Source organism: Sinohyriopsis cumingii, chromosome 15 (genome assembly GCF_028554795.1).
Source record: "Sinohyriopsis cumingii isolate HCF-2022 chromosome 15, ASM2855479v2, whole genome shotgun sequence".
Classification (NCBI taxonomy): Eukaryota; Metazoa; Mollusca; class Bivalvia; order Unionida; family Unionidae; genus Sinohyriopsis; species Sinohyriopsis cumingii.
This window is the reverse complement of record NC_142975.1, coordinates 82,314,538-82,332,184: the sequence shown is the minus strand read 5'-3', so window position 1 is coordinate 82,332,184 and position 17,647 is coordinate 82,314,538. Positions and strand designations below refer to the sequence as shown.

The following is a 17,647-nucleotide window of genomic DNA, read 5'->3' as shown; positions in this document are numbered from 1 at the left end:
AGAAAATAGTTTTACTTAAACTATTTATTTGTACTGATTTACAACGTGTCGAGTATTTTGTAAAAGGAAAGATTTTTGAGTGCATATTTTCGTGCCCCACTAAGTCAGACATGTATTCCGCTTTAAGCGTGTTTTCTTTAAAAACAATTCGTCGATGATATCATCAATGCATATGAGTACACGAATATCAGCTAGATCATTTTCAAGAATAAGAAATAAACGATTGCTCTGTTAATAAATGATGTCAGTCACTTTATCGTATTCGAAATATGTATAATATAATCAAACTAATTGTAACTGACTTTGAAAGACTATATAAAATAGGCATATTTAATATATGTCACTAAAATAGACCAGTTTCTTTGTACGTCCAACTCGACGGTGGCATTTATTTACATAATATGTACTTGACGATGATTAGCATTCCAGCAACACAAAGACTTGCAAATGACTCCATTGCATGACTACCAGCTGATAAACCGAGCGACCGAGCCAGCAGCTTTGAAGGTGTATTGATATGATTGAAGAGCACAGCCGTGTGGTAGGCCAATTTAATCTGTAAGTCCACTATTGTTTTCCATTGTATTTAATCTATTTGTTAAGGTCTCATTAATATGACCCATCAACTGATGAATTTTATATTAATGTTCTATACATGTCATAGCAAATTAAGTTAAAGAGAGAGAGAGAGAGATGGGTAATGTGTATTTGTGCGAGCGTGCGAGCAAGAGAGAGAGAGAGAGAGAAAGAGAGAGAGAGAGAGAGAGAGAGAGAGAGAGAATTTAAACTATGATCCTGTTTTAATTAATACCTTAACTTGCACACAGCAAGCTATTTGAAACTAATTTCGTCTTTAACAAAAATAAGCTAAACGACATATGCATTTACAGAGACATGACTACAGAAACCATTTTACAATCATGAATACGTTCACGCTGCAAAACTTGTTACACATGGCGAAATAGTTTTTATTTTACAACATAAATGTACGGTATCGAACTGTTGGTCCGCATGCCTATTTTTTTATTTTAATACAATCGTGTTTAATTCACAACACAAAATATGCAAATATTTTATAGACTTACATTATCATATGCATACATTACTGTAATTTAGGAATAATAGAGTTTGAAACAAGGCTTAATTTTTGTGCACGAGTGTCGATGGCTTGTAAATGTACGACGATGCATAGGTGTTATGCTAGTGATAGAATTGGATCTAGGAGTATTCTTTGATCTTATTAAAAACTCAACACCGAATTATCAAGTAATGGGAAACAGAAATTCTGTGTCAACAGTAAGTATTAATAATATTACTGACTGTGAACCTTTGATTGAGAGAAAAAGTCACATACTCAAGAAAATTATACGTCGTATATAATATTTACTATTGTTGGGTATTTATCGATGTGTAAATTTTACCTAATCACTCACAAAGTAAATAAAGTCCGAATTTCGTCTCTTCTTTGTCAAATCAACTTATTCCATCAACAATGCATTCCAATTTAAGTAGCGCGTACTTTCCTTTCAATCGCCGCTTTACATCGCCCCATGATACATAACATGTACAGAATCATGCGCACATGTTGACTACTGTCACAGTTAAGTTTATTCAGAAACTTCATGCTTTACATCTTAGGCAATGGCAACTGATGGCTTCAATACATTTAGTTCATTTACAACGTTCTTGTTCAATTTTAGTCAGTCCCATCTGCTACGTCAGATGACCCTGACCTTACATAATAACAGCTGATACGGAATGATTAAATTTCCAATCAAACCTTAAATCATAATGGATTTTATAAATGAACAACATGGAAATATGAACAAGATGATGCTATCCATTACTAACATAAAGGTAACAATTAAATAAACTGTATACAAATATAACATTTTATATCATTCTCAACAGCGTTAATACTTGTAAAGACCCGTTCAGTGATCTAATGTCAAATGAAATTTAACTAGTGTCACAGTTACGTTTATTCGGCAACTTCATACTTGACATCTTAGGCAATGGCTACCCGTGGTGTCAGCTCATTTCTTTTCATACTTTAAAAACAAATAACTTTCTTTTTTAATTTCAGCATGTTCTATTCAGGAATAATATTTTATATCTTTTTCATCAGCGTTAATACTTAACAAGACTCTTTCAGTTATCTAATCTTAAATTAAATTATGCAGTTTTTAAATGTAGATTGCTCTCAAAGGCGGCCATATGTTTTGTTTGGTTGCATGGTTGAGTGCTCGAGTTCTGGAAGGAATGAATGACTACACATCCAAAATAGTTTAAATTAGCAAAACAATCACCTTTATGGATTATTATATACATTTTTCAATGATGTTAAGTCACATTGATGGAGATGGTAGTTTTACCATTTAAAAACTTTATTCAGTCCTTAAATAACGGTCTCATAAATATTTCTTTTTATTTTTGTGTAAGTTGTCATATTCACCATACCAGCAACATCCACGCACGTTTTTTTAAATAAGCAAACAAAATGAAAATAAAAAAATTAAATAACAATTACCATCTAAAACGCCAATAGCCCATTTTGTGTTTCGTTTAGTAGCCTGATTTATTTCAAAAGCTTTTAAGTCCTCCTCAGATAATAAAAAAAATTATCGAATCTTGCTTTATATCCCTCAGCGGCCTCAAAATTGACTGGCACAGTTCTCACCCTAGTATTGTTGTTGTTGTGAATGGCTAGGGTGACTGATATCATGGAATGCTGTGTGAGGGAATTTATCAGTATATGTTGTTCTGTTTCCTTTTCAGCGTGTGTAACATCCATCGCATTATCGTCAAGTCCATCTTCATCTGCTTCAATCGCTGCTATTATTTCTTTCAACTACTTGTCATCTAATTATTCAAAAAACTCCGCAGAAAATTGCAGTGAAAAATCACCGTAATCATACATTTTAAGCGACTATGTAGAACAAAAAGTAGAAAACGGGTATACTTTATATTTATTTGCTGAATAAAAAAATTTAAAGATGAAACAAAAGTTTCACAATGACGTTTCTGCAATGTTTATTTATATTGCAAAAAGTACAAAACCGAAAATAGTCCGAGAATTTATCGATGCGTAGAAAATCCCACATCAGTATCACGTGACCGTTTACAGCCAATCGTATTGCAGACAGTCCGATTCATTATTAAAAAAATTTGAATTATTAAGATATATCAATCTTTATGTATATTTTTTGGAACATAATTAGATCAGAGGTATACAGAAGTATACATTATAATTATGCTTACATTATTACAGGCATTAATCAAATAATTATGTCTTACAGGCATCCTAGATAAAATTACCGGCACTATATATAATATTGCGGGTTCCCTAGATATAATCCGGTATCCTAGATATAATTACCAGCACCTAAATACAATTACTTGTGCCTTATATAAAATTACCTGCACATAGATACAATTATATGCACACGAAGCTCAGTGAAACATGACATAATTTAAAGAAGAGTACATACTAAATCTGGTATGTCCGTCTAGATCTGGCAGAGTGGTTCATTACCTTCCTTCTTCATCCGATGATACTTATTTTATAGAACAGTAAAACTGATGTCTGCAACAGTAAAACTGATGTCTGATACAAGTTTGTGTTTTTAATTCGACAGGAAGGCACATAAAATTACTAAGATGCTGCTTACTTTTCGCATTATACAGCACGCGCTAAATCGCGTTTGGTGTCATATATTGGGCAGTGCTCTTATAGACAAATCCGTCAAATGCACATATTGCGCCTACCTGTGGACGCAGAATGTGGTACAGCGCACACCGACATCAGTCAGTTGTGACTTTTCTATCACTGTGTCGGTCGAATGCAAATTTTCAGACTGGTATTATAGCCTGAGATAACCAATGAAACTCGTTTTACTGTATACATGTATTTAAAACATTTTCTAATACCAGTTTTTCTTTTTTATATATAAAATGTTGGTAATAAATGACCCTAACCCTCCATGCGTGCGTAAGCATTGTTTATTAAATTACCGTATGATCCACATGCCTCGGCCTTATTGATGAGTTTTGGTAAGTTGTGATGACAATGACGCAGACTTTTTAAAGGGGAATAACTTATCAATTTCCTCCCAACATGAGTGCTCTACATTTATGGCGGAAATGTCGAACTATTTGTGATTTACAATAACTCAAAGCAGATATTCCATCCTACTACCTTTAATAAAACACAAAAATTCGAAATCGTTATTTAAAAACTTGTTCTCTAATTTAAGTTATGAATCATCGTGTGGTCAGCTTTAAATCCTTTAAATGGATGAAGATTTAAATGTCCGTCAATCCGTTGCATCTTAAAAATTCATACTTTTCCTATGAAATCAATATTGAAAACAAGGATTTATATAAGTCACATTTTCGCGAATGCTACTCTTTAAATACAATGAAATATTTTGCTCATTTTTCAGGTTGACCAAGATCTTCCTTGCGAATGGCTACTGTTTTCCTCAGAACCAGCTCACATACGTGGTCTGAAATATTCTAACAGTCATCACGTCTACACAAATGATTTGTCCAAATTAAGCAATATACCTGGTCCTGGACAATTGAAAGGAAGAAAGTCCGATATCCTAAGGTCAGAGGACATAATTAAAGCGGACAATGCTGCTAATTCGGTAAGCCACAGGAGACGCACTGCATTCTTAATTGGTCCTTGTTTAAGTGTTTTCATATTTGCTAAGCGTCATCCTCTTCGTCATAATTATGTCTTACGATACGTGTATCTCATAATTTGCAGATAGGACAAACACTGAACAAAAAGCCATGGAAACATTTGGTGGAAGCGTTGACCAAAGGGCTCGACAATGACCTCGCAAAGGCAAGGGCCCTCTACTGTTGGCTGACGATACAACCAGTCAGAACAATTGAAAGGTCAACGTCCGAAGGGGACAAAAATACTGCCCAGTATCTTCTCCATTTGGTAGAAAATAAGTTAACATATGCCCAGCTATTTAGCACATTGTGCGGGTAAGTCTAACGTACTTATTAGATAGTGCCATACTAGCTACATCAACTATAACTTGTATCTCCCAAATTATTTTGTCATTGATAATATTCTATTTTCTACTTATTAAGTTGAATAGGTCTCATTAGCAATATGTAGATGCTGCCTCAATTATTCTTGTTTGAATGCTATTATCAGCATCTCAGTACCTCGTATTTCACCTACGAGGTATATGCACCTTTCAACCTCTCATATTTTATTATTATTATTATTATTATTATTATTACTAAAATTATTAATATCATTATTGTTAGTAGTAGTAGTAATAATACCATTATTACTAATTTTATTATCATTATTATTATTATTATCATTATTATTATCATTATCATTATTATTATTAGTATTATTACTAAATCTATTAATGTCATTTTTAATTATTATTATTAGTAGTAGTAGTAATAATATCATTATTCTTAATTTTATTATCATTATTATTATTATTAATATCATTATTATTATTATTAATATTATTATTATTATTATCATCATCATTACTATTATTATTAATAGCATTATTATTGTTATCATTATTATTATTATTATTATTATTATTATTATTCAGCAGAACATCTTGTAGTGAACTGAGCTTTATAGCTATTCGTAAAGTACAGACATAGCTTTCCATGCTTGCTGACCAAGACTAGTTTTCAGTCTGTCGAAGTTATGTTCACTTAGGAAACGAATGATCTATATAGAGAAAGTTATATCTTTTCAAACACGTGATTGTTGCTGAAAATTCCATCTGAGTTATTCTTTGTGTCCCATGAAATAATACATTCCAAAGAAGCATGCTATTATAAAATATTCACTGCATTGGATCGGATAAAATGCAAATAATTTATACATTCGTAAGAGGATGTCCAGTTCATCGAAAACGCAATAGGAATTTCTTGGCTATCTTGAAAAATCACCTTTGATAATCTGTCGTACCTGAAAACACAGCGAATCAGCGCTTGAAAGGTGAATGTAGCTCCACTTGTAATTGTTTTCTTTGGAGCGGGGGTGGGGTTGTTGTTGTAGCATTAAATTACAATCAATTCAAAATAAGTTCGCTTTTTGGTAAAGGTGCAATTCACCTATAAAATGTGATTTATTAGCTCTCTATGTACTCATTCATATCATCATCAAGACAAAACTTTAATTTCAGGATGGCTGGTGTGCCTTGTGTCGTAATATCCGGTTTTGCTAAAGGATCAACCTATCAAGTTGGAGAGGCGATCACCAGAAAACACAGAGCAGAATGGAATGCGGTTCTGATAAACGAAATATGGTGGTTAGTTGACACATTCTGGGGAGCTTGTGAGATGGTGGGAAAATCGAGAACAGAAATTAAATATTCTTTCGATGAATACTACTTTCTAACGGATCCTGAACACTTTATTTACACCCATTTCCCAGAGGTTCCGGAATGGCAACTTCTTGATAAACCTATTTCAGTGAAGGAATTTGAAAAGCAAGCATGCTTGAGGCAGAGATTTTTTGAACTTGATATGAAATCCCTTGCAGACCCTTTGTGTTGTCTTAAGACAAAAGACGGCGATGTATCTTTTGTGTTTGGACTGAATCCCGACAGATCAAAACAGCAAACATTTCAATGCTATGTGAAAGGGTCAGACAAAAAGCAAAACACGAATGATATGAAGAAGAAAAATGACAACAGTAGTAGCAACACAAACAACACTATCATACCGTTTCCAGCAACGAATGTTGACGTAAAAGTAGACGAGGAAAATGAAGAAAAGTATCTAAATATAAGAATAAGATTTCAAGAGGTTGGCATATACAATGTAGAAATTGTTGGAAAAGAGTGGCAAGTCAAGAACACGGACAATGAATTTGATTGGATTGCCATTTTTAGAGTTCATGTGAAGAACATCAGTCGGCACAATTCTTTACAGGACGATGAAATCAAATCGGTTACGAGTGAGACACATGAAAAAGAAGAACAACCACAGAGGAATTTAGTTGAGACAAATCCACAGACAGAATTAGTGGAAAAAGCGAATACAGATGAAGAGGTGAAGAAAGCAGAGCAAATGGCCAATGAAATAAATACACTGAGGCAAGGTAAGCACGAAAGATAATTCTTCTTTTCAACCGACTGCTGCTAAAGCCTCAATATCAACAGAGACAGAGTGGCCGTTCGTTTTTGTTATGTAAACCTTTGTTTATTTGCATCAACTTCACACATATTAGAGCATTCCAAATGTTCGTTTAAGGGTGGGGTGCATATTTTAGGTGAGGCAAACGAGAGAGTCTTAGCAAACTTATGAAGACTGTGTATGCAGTCACATATATATTCACGTTTAAAATTAGTGAACATTTCTTTTCATAACACTTGTAAGGCATAATCAGTTTTGAAACTTGTGCGATATGCAGTTGACGACACAGATGCAGGCATAATTTGATATTTAAGGTGTAGGAAATCAAAAGAGACCGCGGTTTTAAGACTGGCATGAAATCGACAACTACAATGTACGAAATGGGTATCGAATTGTCCACGGAAGAGGTTAAATGCGTGAGTCACCGCGGCGCTAAACGTTGTTTTGTTTTGATTTCCTGTAAAATGTTTGCTTCCGTTACCGCATGACTTGCAATATTGCTTTTGCAGTAATACTATATTTTTCCTTGCCCTCACCCCAACCCCAAAATAAAGGGAGAGGTGATGAAACCAGGTGAGAACTACCCTAATAAATATATAAAGTCACAAGGGTTGGCAAATAAACAACAAAGCTTAATATCAGAAACTGTATGAATAATATTTAACACCAATACAAAATTAACAGAAGGAAAGGTGACCATTTTTTTAATTAGTTCCATAATGTGCCATATAAAGAAAGGTTAACAGTTAAGCAACTGTGCATTCTTTGAAATTTTAGCAGGAGACACAATTCCAGATGTTTCGTCTTACAGAATTCCATGGACTACACCCCGTTTCTAAACACATATGTGAGCGGATATCATTGGATGTTTTGTTGGTTTTATATATATATATATATATATAGAATTTGTAGTGGGTTTTATTTTATTAGGCTAATGTGACCGATTGTCAGTGCAAAGCTTTTGCAACCTATTATCGTAATGTATCAGAGCTGATTGTGGTCCATGGATCGAAGCCTCTCTTCCTTCCTTTCTTTGAAATTTGAATAATTTTCGATAAGTACGCTTTATAAATCTGAATACACTAAGGTACAATGTTTACGACAAGCACTCAACATTATGTGAAATGAATGTGATGACTGTAACAAATATATTTCAGTCATTGACAATGCAGTGAAATCCAAAAAACTTGATCAGCTGGAATCAGCGGTGGGAGAAGCCATAGAAAAAGGCTACACGGTGGAGCTGGGTGTAGAAATTGCGGGAGCTAGGGAAGCTATAGACATGATGAAGCGTGTTCAGAAACTCATGCAAGGAGTGCTAGATCTGAAAGAAGAAACTATATCTGAGATACGCTCCTATTCCAATCCTCCGGAAGAGGTGTACAAAGTGATGAAGGCAACCCTTCTTTTGCTTGGGAATTATGAAGAAGAAACTAAGGTGAAACCATAGAAAATCCCTCATCTTTCTCCTTTCTCTGTACAGTTTTTAACCATGTTTTTCTTTATTATAGTTATTTAAACTACTTTGATCGTTATCTTCAACATAATGGTCGTCTGTGTCATCTTTGGCATAATTATTGTCGTAGCTGTAGTCAGTGAAACTCTAATGCTTTAAACAAAGTTGTCCACACTTAGAAGGAAGCTATTTTATATACTTTTGATGCTTTTTCCATTTCTGTGGATGACGGAGAATTATTATTATTATTATTATTATTATTATTATTATTATTATAGGACTGGAAAAATGTCCAAGAACTGATAGGGAAAACTGGAAAGATATCACTCAAAAGGAGAGTCACAGAGTTTGATATAGAAAGCCTCCCGCTAGATGTCGCTCTCGGAAGCAAGCAGATACTAGAGGGCACTAAATTTGAGACTGTTTTTGTTACGAGTTTGGGAGCCTCAGCATTCTTTAACTGGGTAACAACTCTTAACATCACTCACATCCAGAACAATTACATATAAAGTTATTTGTGTCAAAGTGTAATATACGCCATCCAGGATGGATACAGGAAAGAAGAAAGTCCGCCCTATTGGTTTGATTCAAGCTCTCTATCTTTACATTTCTCTTCTACAACGGGTTATTTTAACAGCCCCATCCACCCCACCCATATTTGTACTGTTTAGAAATATATAAACTGTCGTGATCGATGAAAATCATCTCATCTACCATCCCACGACCTACCACAAACCAACGTACCACTCATCATCCAACAATACAGGTTTTCCATAAACGGAGATATATAAAAAAATCAATATTTATTCTATCCATATCTTTCATAAACGAAGCTGACTAACATTTTCCATTTCAAACATGAAACGAACATATAACAAGTACAAACACTTGCATGCTGCTTGACCTTATCGCATAACTATGCATTTAAAACTATAATAACATGGTTGGATTGACACTTATGATTACAGATGGTTGGTTAGATTAAATGTAACTTTTTGTCAATTTCTTGACTTTATTATAGAGAGATTTAATAATATTGTCTCCCTCAAAGCAAGTCATTTTCGATGAGGGCGAAGCGGAATTTCAGGAGGGGTTCCATATAGATAAAGAAAACTAAAAAAAAATTGGTTGCGTGATGACGACACGATTTTGTGTTCACCCAAGGGTTTTTGGCTCCCAAGGCTCAAGATCCCTTTTGCATCCACCCCACCGCACACACCCCACCCCCAATCATTAACACTGCAACTCGTATGAGGTATATTAACAGAATTTATGTTTTTATTCAAATTTATCAGATTTAGTTGACTGTATTTAAAAAAAATCTTTTTTTGGTACTTTTGCGTGGTATAACTTTCGTAATCATGTTTCGTTGCAGCGCCATCTAACTGATTTTTGTAATCATATAAATTCACACGTACATCTTTGAAATCAGTATTTTATTTACTTTCTAATTTAGTTTTATTTTTCATGAAGGCAATATTCCAGGTGTTCCTCTAGGCCATTTGGTCAAGAGAAACTATTATTTTTACAAACGGTCAGCAAATGGTCAAATGTCTACCATTGCTGCCACCTCTAATTTTATTTCTTTATTCATTCAACATGATATTTTCTTCTTTCTCGCAGACGACTGGAATCATTTCTGAGATGGAACAAAAATATGCCAACAACGTTGCATCAACTATCCCTAGAATTACCGAATCGTAAACAAGAAACTGACTACACTGGAGGAAAGCAAACAAGATAGTACAAAACATTTGGTGCCCTTTCATCTTGTTGTAGTTCCGGCTTTAGAGTTACCAATTATCATCAAATTAAACTACAATCAAAAGGGTACACACAAGACGGACCAGATAGGAGCATATTGGAAAAGTCGAAAGTGAGACGAGGCTATCGGAAAACGAAAGACAGAAAATTATATATAAATACCTTAGCATCTCACACACACACACACACACACACACACACACACACACAGATTGATCAACAACCCAAATTTTATATTTTACTCTTCATCCTGGTCTGGATTTTTCCCCGAGAGTACGTCATCAGCAGGCATGCTGGATTAAAAATAATAGATTTTATTAAGATTTAGCATTGCAATATAGAATGCATATAGTTGTATTATGTATATTTGATTTAACTTATATTTGATTTAATTTAATTGATTGTTTGTTAGTTTTAAATTTTAATTTTTTTACATTACATGTTATAATAATGTAGTTTTGTAACTGGAATTTGACATTTTCCACAAATTAGTTTGACCTGACTGTTTTGTCGTAGACACAGAACCTTGTATCATTATGCTGACCTAGTTCCTGACATTGATTCAAAATTAGTAACGTTTTGAGTAAACAAGTTCTTTTTTATTCTTATTGTGTGCTTTATAGAGTGAGCTATTTATAGTTAAATCAAGGTTGTACTGGCATACGTGACTTTGCACATTGAAATAGTTTCTTTTTCGAAATTCTGATTTTACCGTAAGTGCTCAGTAGTCATACTATATAGTGAGGTTTTGAGATATAATTTCATTTGGGCTTTTTACCTTAAAAACTGAAAAGCGACCATTTGAGTTGAGTGTTTTTTGAATTTTATTTTTTTGGAATTATTGATTATTTTTCCTGGAAATATCTGAGTGCTCATAGAGAATTCTTGGACAAAGAAATTTCTTGAAATTTTATTCCGAATTTCAAACATTCAAACACCGGAACATTATTATCTGTAGAACAACAAATAATTGTAGACATAACTTCACTATACTGGCTATAGTAAACGTCATCACCTTCCATTTTGGATTTTTCGTCGAGAATTGAACTCAGATTCATTAGAACATTTCATTACTAGGACCTCTAAGATTTCATTCATGGATTATTCTGAGATTAATTTTGGATTTGTTTCTTAAAACGGTAAGTTCTTATTGTTTCATTTTTACATTGTTTTATTTCAGGGAAATAATATTTATTAAATTTTTCAAATCTTGTTGTTATCACTTTTTCTTTGATACTGTTTATTAGAGCTTCAACATGTAATATAAGAAGAGGTTGAGAGACGTTGTTTGAATATCCTGACAAATTTATAACACAGATCGCTAAAAACTGGTGGAAGGCAAAATTGTATGTATGTAGGTAGGTAGGTAAGTCCTTGGATTCCTTTGGGATTGATGTAAGGTTCATTTCCTGAAGATGAAGAGGAAGATGAGGAGTTTGGGGAGGGATGGACACTATCTATATAAATTAAAGTAAGAACGGATAGTCCGACAATTGGAGCTAAGGATTCAAGATCTCTCCAAACCATTTTAATATTTAGCACTCAAAATTCTGGACAAGATTTCATTTTTACATGCATGGTATAAGGTATTAATTACAGTTACAAAGTATTTACACAAGTTTCTTTGCGTTAGAAGTAAAGATAAGAGGAAATTAGAGATTCAAACGCTGAGCAAAAAATTATAGTCATGTTAAGACTCTATGTTTTAGGAGGAGAGAATACTTTGTTTCGCTTTTCACCGCCAATATTTTATTGACGTCATAAGGAAATAGGAACCCTTAGGATCAAGGGACATCTAAAGTCAAGGTGTATCAGGATAAGTTGGGTTGTGGGAAAGGATTTCAGTCACATAATAGCAAAGAATACAGAAAAAACACTATCCCTTAATAGTTATTCCTCTCTTAATGTCCGTTCTGTGCATCAATATTTGCCTAATACACAGCTTATTGAAAGACGTATTCAAAATCAAAGTGTATGATTGTTAAAGGGTTTTACAACCTATCTAAAATGTTATAGGGGCCTAAAACCTCCAGCAGAACGTCTTTAACACTTTTAAACACGTATTCAACCCCCTTCCCCTCTCAACACACACACACACACACACACACACACTTGATAATGTGCGCCATATACATCAGTTCCAAAGTTTGGGAAATAAATACACCTTGACACACTACAATGCTGTTTTACGCAGTATCAAGGAAATTGTCAATGTGGGAAGGACAAAACCGTGCACGCAACGTTACCTATGGAAGATAACTTTGCCAAGCTAGAAGGAGTAAAGAGTTATCCTGTCCGACAAGATTAGATTTTGACTGATTTAAAAATCATGAAAACTTCAAACCTGATTCAAAATATTAATTAACTTAATATAACATTGCCAAGAGGCTATTTTAAAGCAGCATAAGAACTACAACTTTATATTTGTTAAACCAGGTATCCAGAGGTTATTCCATATAAGCCTTATTATTTTTATTTAAAATCCCTTTAATTCCACACTACAATCATTTTTTATTTTAATTTTTCTGAGTTTGTTTTGTTAATAATTGGCTTGCTTAATGGTGCAGAGGCAGGCTTATGTGAAGTTTTATTCTGTTTTCCAACATCTACAGGGGTAATTTAAAATGACGCATTCATGTTAAATTCTTGTTATTTGTCAATGATATTCAGACAATAAACAACAAGACATGGCAATAACAATGATAAATATTGTAGATGAACCTAACAGTTATTCTTACATACATATAATACTGCATAGGAAACAAAATAACTATGGGCTAAGAGACTTGAGGGAGAAAATATATGTCCCATAATTGTAAGATACTGATATTTCTCCAGATTCAAAACTGTATTTTGGAAACTGAAAATAAAGCATCATTATAAATATGGTCGAGGTCTCATTTTCCGGCAGGATTGTTCTTAAGTTGCATACAGTGTTGCCTAACAACGACTGTCGTATCCCTACACACGTGTACTTTCCTCAAGAATATGCCCTTGTTATACCAGGCATCCATGTTAAAAAGATCGTTTAGATTAGATTAGAATTTCGTGACTTGCGATCATTAGGTGATTAGAGTAAATGATTTGTCGTATTCGCGCGTGTAAAAACCCGTCAGATGACATCAGCTGTTGTCATGACATCATGCAAATATGAGTAGTGAGACCCCTTTCATGCAAAAAAATACGAATATTGATATGGTTGGGAACAATATCATTTTAATTTAAAGTTAGTAAATTGTTTACATTTGAAGCAGGAAAAGAATGATAATATTTATTTCAGATATTATTAGACCTAACCTAGCTCAGTAAACCTTTTGTCAGTTGCAAAAAATATTAAGCACAAACTCAATCTTAGGATCCTTGGAATCACCTTCATATTCAAAACTGATATTGAAAATACAAGTTTCCAGAGATTGTTGTGACTGTTTTTGAAAGTGTAACTGCACTTTATGCACACATCTGGCACGTCACACAAAATTACACAAAAACTGCAGGAGACATAATATTATGTATTTTACAGCACACCTATCATCATCGTAGCCATATTTTGTCACAAGTTAACGAATTGTTTTGCACACAATTGATAAAAGAGTCACGTTGAACAATCAAGTCCTTGAAACGACCCCAAGGACTGATCGAAAGGGGAATCTTCCGTTGAAGTGGAACATCGGTTTTGATGCACACCCTCGGGGGAAGGGGGGGGGGATAATAAGGAGAATAAAAAGTTTTTTCTTGATGATCGGATGACCGGGCACTGGCATTAACAAGGCTCCATTGCAATCCAGTCTCCTCGCTCTGGTGGATGGATGGCGGATGGATATTGTGTTGATAATGGAATGTTGACATAAAGTTAAGATTTGACAGGAACACAGAGAGGCGAACGAAAGGCTGAATTTGGTCAGAAAAATTTAAGTGTGGATAGTTTATCATTAGCTAAACCAAGCAGCATGGCAGATTACTGTCCTTACGGGATTTCATATATTACGTTCTCAGAATTTATATAATGAATTACTTTACGAGTACAGTTTTCTTACCAAGATTTATATTCCTTTGCTAGAAGTTCGTCATGCGCCTCTATAGAAATAATTTCCTATTTTGGTAACTGCTTTAGGTACCTGAGAGTCATTTCTAAAATGTCTTCTTTGTTCTATCTTTAACTTCCTTGAGCGTCCTCATAAAAAGTGAAGATGATTTAATACTTGGAATCTCTACAGTAATGGTAGAATGCAGAGACGTACAAAAATGGAAAAAGCCATAATAAACCATTGAAGTATAGACTCCTATATTACACGAGTCACTTATTTTGATAAATTAAAATTGCTGAGACTGTCCCTGTTAAATAAAAATGTACCTGCAAAAATGTATTCAAATTAGCCAAAACTATTATTGATCTTTCTAGACATGGTTTTAAATTTTCACCAACTTGTACTCTGCAGACACAACAGCAAAAACAAAACACCACCAAAAGGAAAAGCACCAAACGAAAGAACATCAACAATAAAACTGACATTAAGCTAATATATTACGTGGGCAAATCGAATGAAGTTATGAACTCTTTATTAACTCGTTAATTTAGAGACAATTCTAACCGTCCGCAACGGGTACAGTTTTGTGTTTCAAAATTTATGCAACTTGATATTACGAAGACCAGGAACAATCTAAATGAAAAATCAAGCTATGACTAGAATTTGACAAAATCTGACCAAACTTGAAGAATCCAGAAATTACATATATCCTTTTATATGATTGTTAAAGGAGAGTTCGTAATATAGCTGTACTCAGAAAGTAGTATTGTCAAGGAAAATTAAGCATATAATACTTACCGCTCCAATGGCCTAGAGGTTAGATCGTCCGATTCAGATGCAGGAGGTCGTGGGTTCCATCCCAGGCCGAGTCATACCAGAGTGTTAGGACTGGTCTTCCTGGTGTCTGGATATGGTGACTGGGTGGGACATCATGCTACATGTCTGCATCATGATGCCCCAGTGCTAGACATCACTATAAACTACCATGCTACAGACATCGTAGCGATATGACTGAAACATTGTTAAAGCTACGTTCTACATAACACAAGCACCTTCTTTTTTCTTACTTCTACCAGTAAAAAGCTCTTCAGCTTGTCGAGATATTGATTCATAATTATTTTAATAACTATAATGATAAGATAATACTATAAACATGGGTTATACTGTTACAGGGAAAGGGACTTTCTGAAACTCATAATTAGTAACTAGCTAGCATTAGGAACGTGTGTCGACTGATAGGTCCATTAGTAAATGCATGGCCACAGCGGGCAATAACAGTATCGGAGAGGGCTGGTTCGCAATTAAGAATGCAGCAGCAACTAGCCAGACCTAGATTTATGATAATAGATTGTTTGTGCACCAGTACGAAATGACCATAGCTTGTTCTGTTGACTTTCGATAGACGATATCTGGCGCAAAAGAGAGTGGGAATATTTATTGATTTCAGAGAATACAATCTTGACATGTATTTAGGCTGGGTGACAAATTTTATTTTTCAAGGAAAGAAAAGTAGCTCTACGTAAACATGTACTATACAATGGAAATATAGTGCAGATTGCAACCAGGAGGCTGATGACGAGAGAGAGAGAGAGAGAGAGAGAGAGAGGCGCAACGACGGAATTACTGACCAGTTATTCATTGAGAACATAATTACTCCATGAGATTGTCTAATTACTCCAGAGAATGTCTATTATCCATCATATTGCATTAACTGTGTGATAGTTTTAAACTTTGTATTAACATTATATGCAAAACGTTCGTAGCCCAGTTTCGTTAATTAGACATGTATGGCTGTACAGTAGTGCTTGGGATTTTAAACATTTCTTTTAATAGAAAGATTTGATCATTTTAAAGTTTCAAAGCAAAAAAGTTTTGATTCTTAAATACAAGTTAATAATGTAAATGTGACATATGTTTTAGCTTTAAGCCGCTTGCCTTGTAGTCAATATGCTTGCTCAAAATGTCTATCAGAATTCATGCAGATTTACATCGTACCGTTTTGACCGTCATTTCTTGTTGCACCCTAATTCAGGCATAGATTCTTCGATAGTTTGTTTTGTTGTTCAAAACCTTATTTAATTATAAATTGCATATGAAGAGATGAATATCGACTCGATTATATTATTATATGAAATGACTGATTGTGATATTAATTAATAACGCCAAAGTGGCTCAATATAATTGCAAACCCTGCCAATGACTATTGCATGACTTTCAAATCATAAATCATGATGAAGCAAGCAACCGTGGATGTGTATTTCTATCAGATGAGCACAACCGTGTGGTAGGCCAATTAAATCCGTTGAGTCCACCATTGTTGTCGTGTGTATGTTATCTATTTGTAAGATCAAAGTAACACAATATATTTACTGACGAGTTTTATACTAATCATCTATACCTATGGTAATAGATTAAGTTGAGAGAGAGAGAGAGAGAGAGAGAGAGAGAGAGAGAGAGAGAGAGAGGGAGAGAGAGAGAGAGCTGGTGAGTGTGGGTCAAAGAGAGGGAAGATGGATTAAAATTCACGTTTCTATTAAATACCAAAACTTACATAGTACTAGATATTTGAAATGAATTTCCTCCTTAACATCTATAAATGTGTTTTAACCAACTTTTGAACAATTTAGATCAATAAAAGTGGATAGTTTAATCCTTTAAACGTCTTGTATTATGTTAAATAATATATATCCTTATAGTGAAAACATTCCTGGTGAAGAAGTCTTAGAAAAACGTCCAAGTTCAAGCTGCAAGACCTTGCTACAAAATGGCGGGATATTCTTCACTTAAGAAAAGATATACATAGCGTAAAACTCTCGGCACATATGCATGTCTATTTGATTCATATTAAAATTGTGCTTAATATATAACACAAACTATGCCAATAATTAATTCACTTTTCATTATCACCCACATACATAAGTGTCATAAAAGAATAACAGGATTCTAAAAAGGCTTAATGTTTGTACATGAGTATCCAACGTTTATAGTTACACTGAGATGCCTAGGTGTTATGTTTTAGTGATAATAGCAGATTGAATATTATTCTATGTTATTCGTGAACAGTCAACACGACAAATGATCGAATAATGGGAAACAAGAATTGTCAATCAGTAGTAAGTATTAATACTAGTAATGTCTGTAAAATTTAGATTGAATCTAAGTACAATTTAGTCACACAACGAAAAATTACTATATGAAGTTAAATCTGCAATATTTACGGGAAAATATACTTCGTATGTAATATTTAGTAAGATCT

At 34.0% G+C, this 17,647-nt stretch overlaps 1 protein-coding gene across 1 annotated transcript in view; it reads left to right on the top strand.

Annotated features, from left to right (window-relative positions):
* Positions 1–1,197: 1,197 nt before the first annotated feature.
* LOC149782192 (uncharacterized) overlaps positions 1,198–17,647 on the top strand; it is a 41,302-nt gene continuing 24,852 nt past the window's right edge. The window contains exons 1-8 of the mRNA XM_089935080.1: positions 1,198–1,296; positions 4,446–4,652; positions 4,775–5,004; positions 6,192–7,111; positions 8,304–8,584; positions 8,881–9,066; positions 12,803–12,812; positions 17,455–17,504. Of these exons, the coding sequence (XP_089791206.1) occupies positions 1,198–1,296; positions 4,446–4,652; positions 4,775–5,004; positions 6,192–7,111; positions 8,304–8,584; positions 8,881–9,066; positions 12,803–12,812; positions 17,455–17,504 (1,983 nt within the window). The remainder of the gene's footprint in view (positions 1,297–4,445; positions 4,653–4,774; positions 5,005–6,191; positions 7,112–8,303; positions 8,585–8,880; positions 9,067–12,802; positions 12,813–17,454; positions 17,505–17,647) is intronic.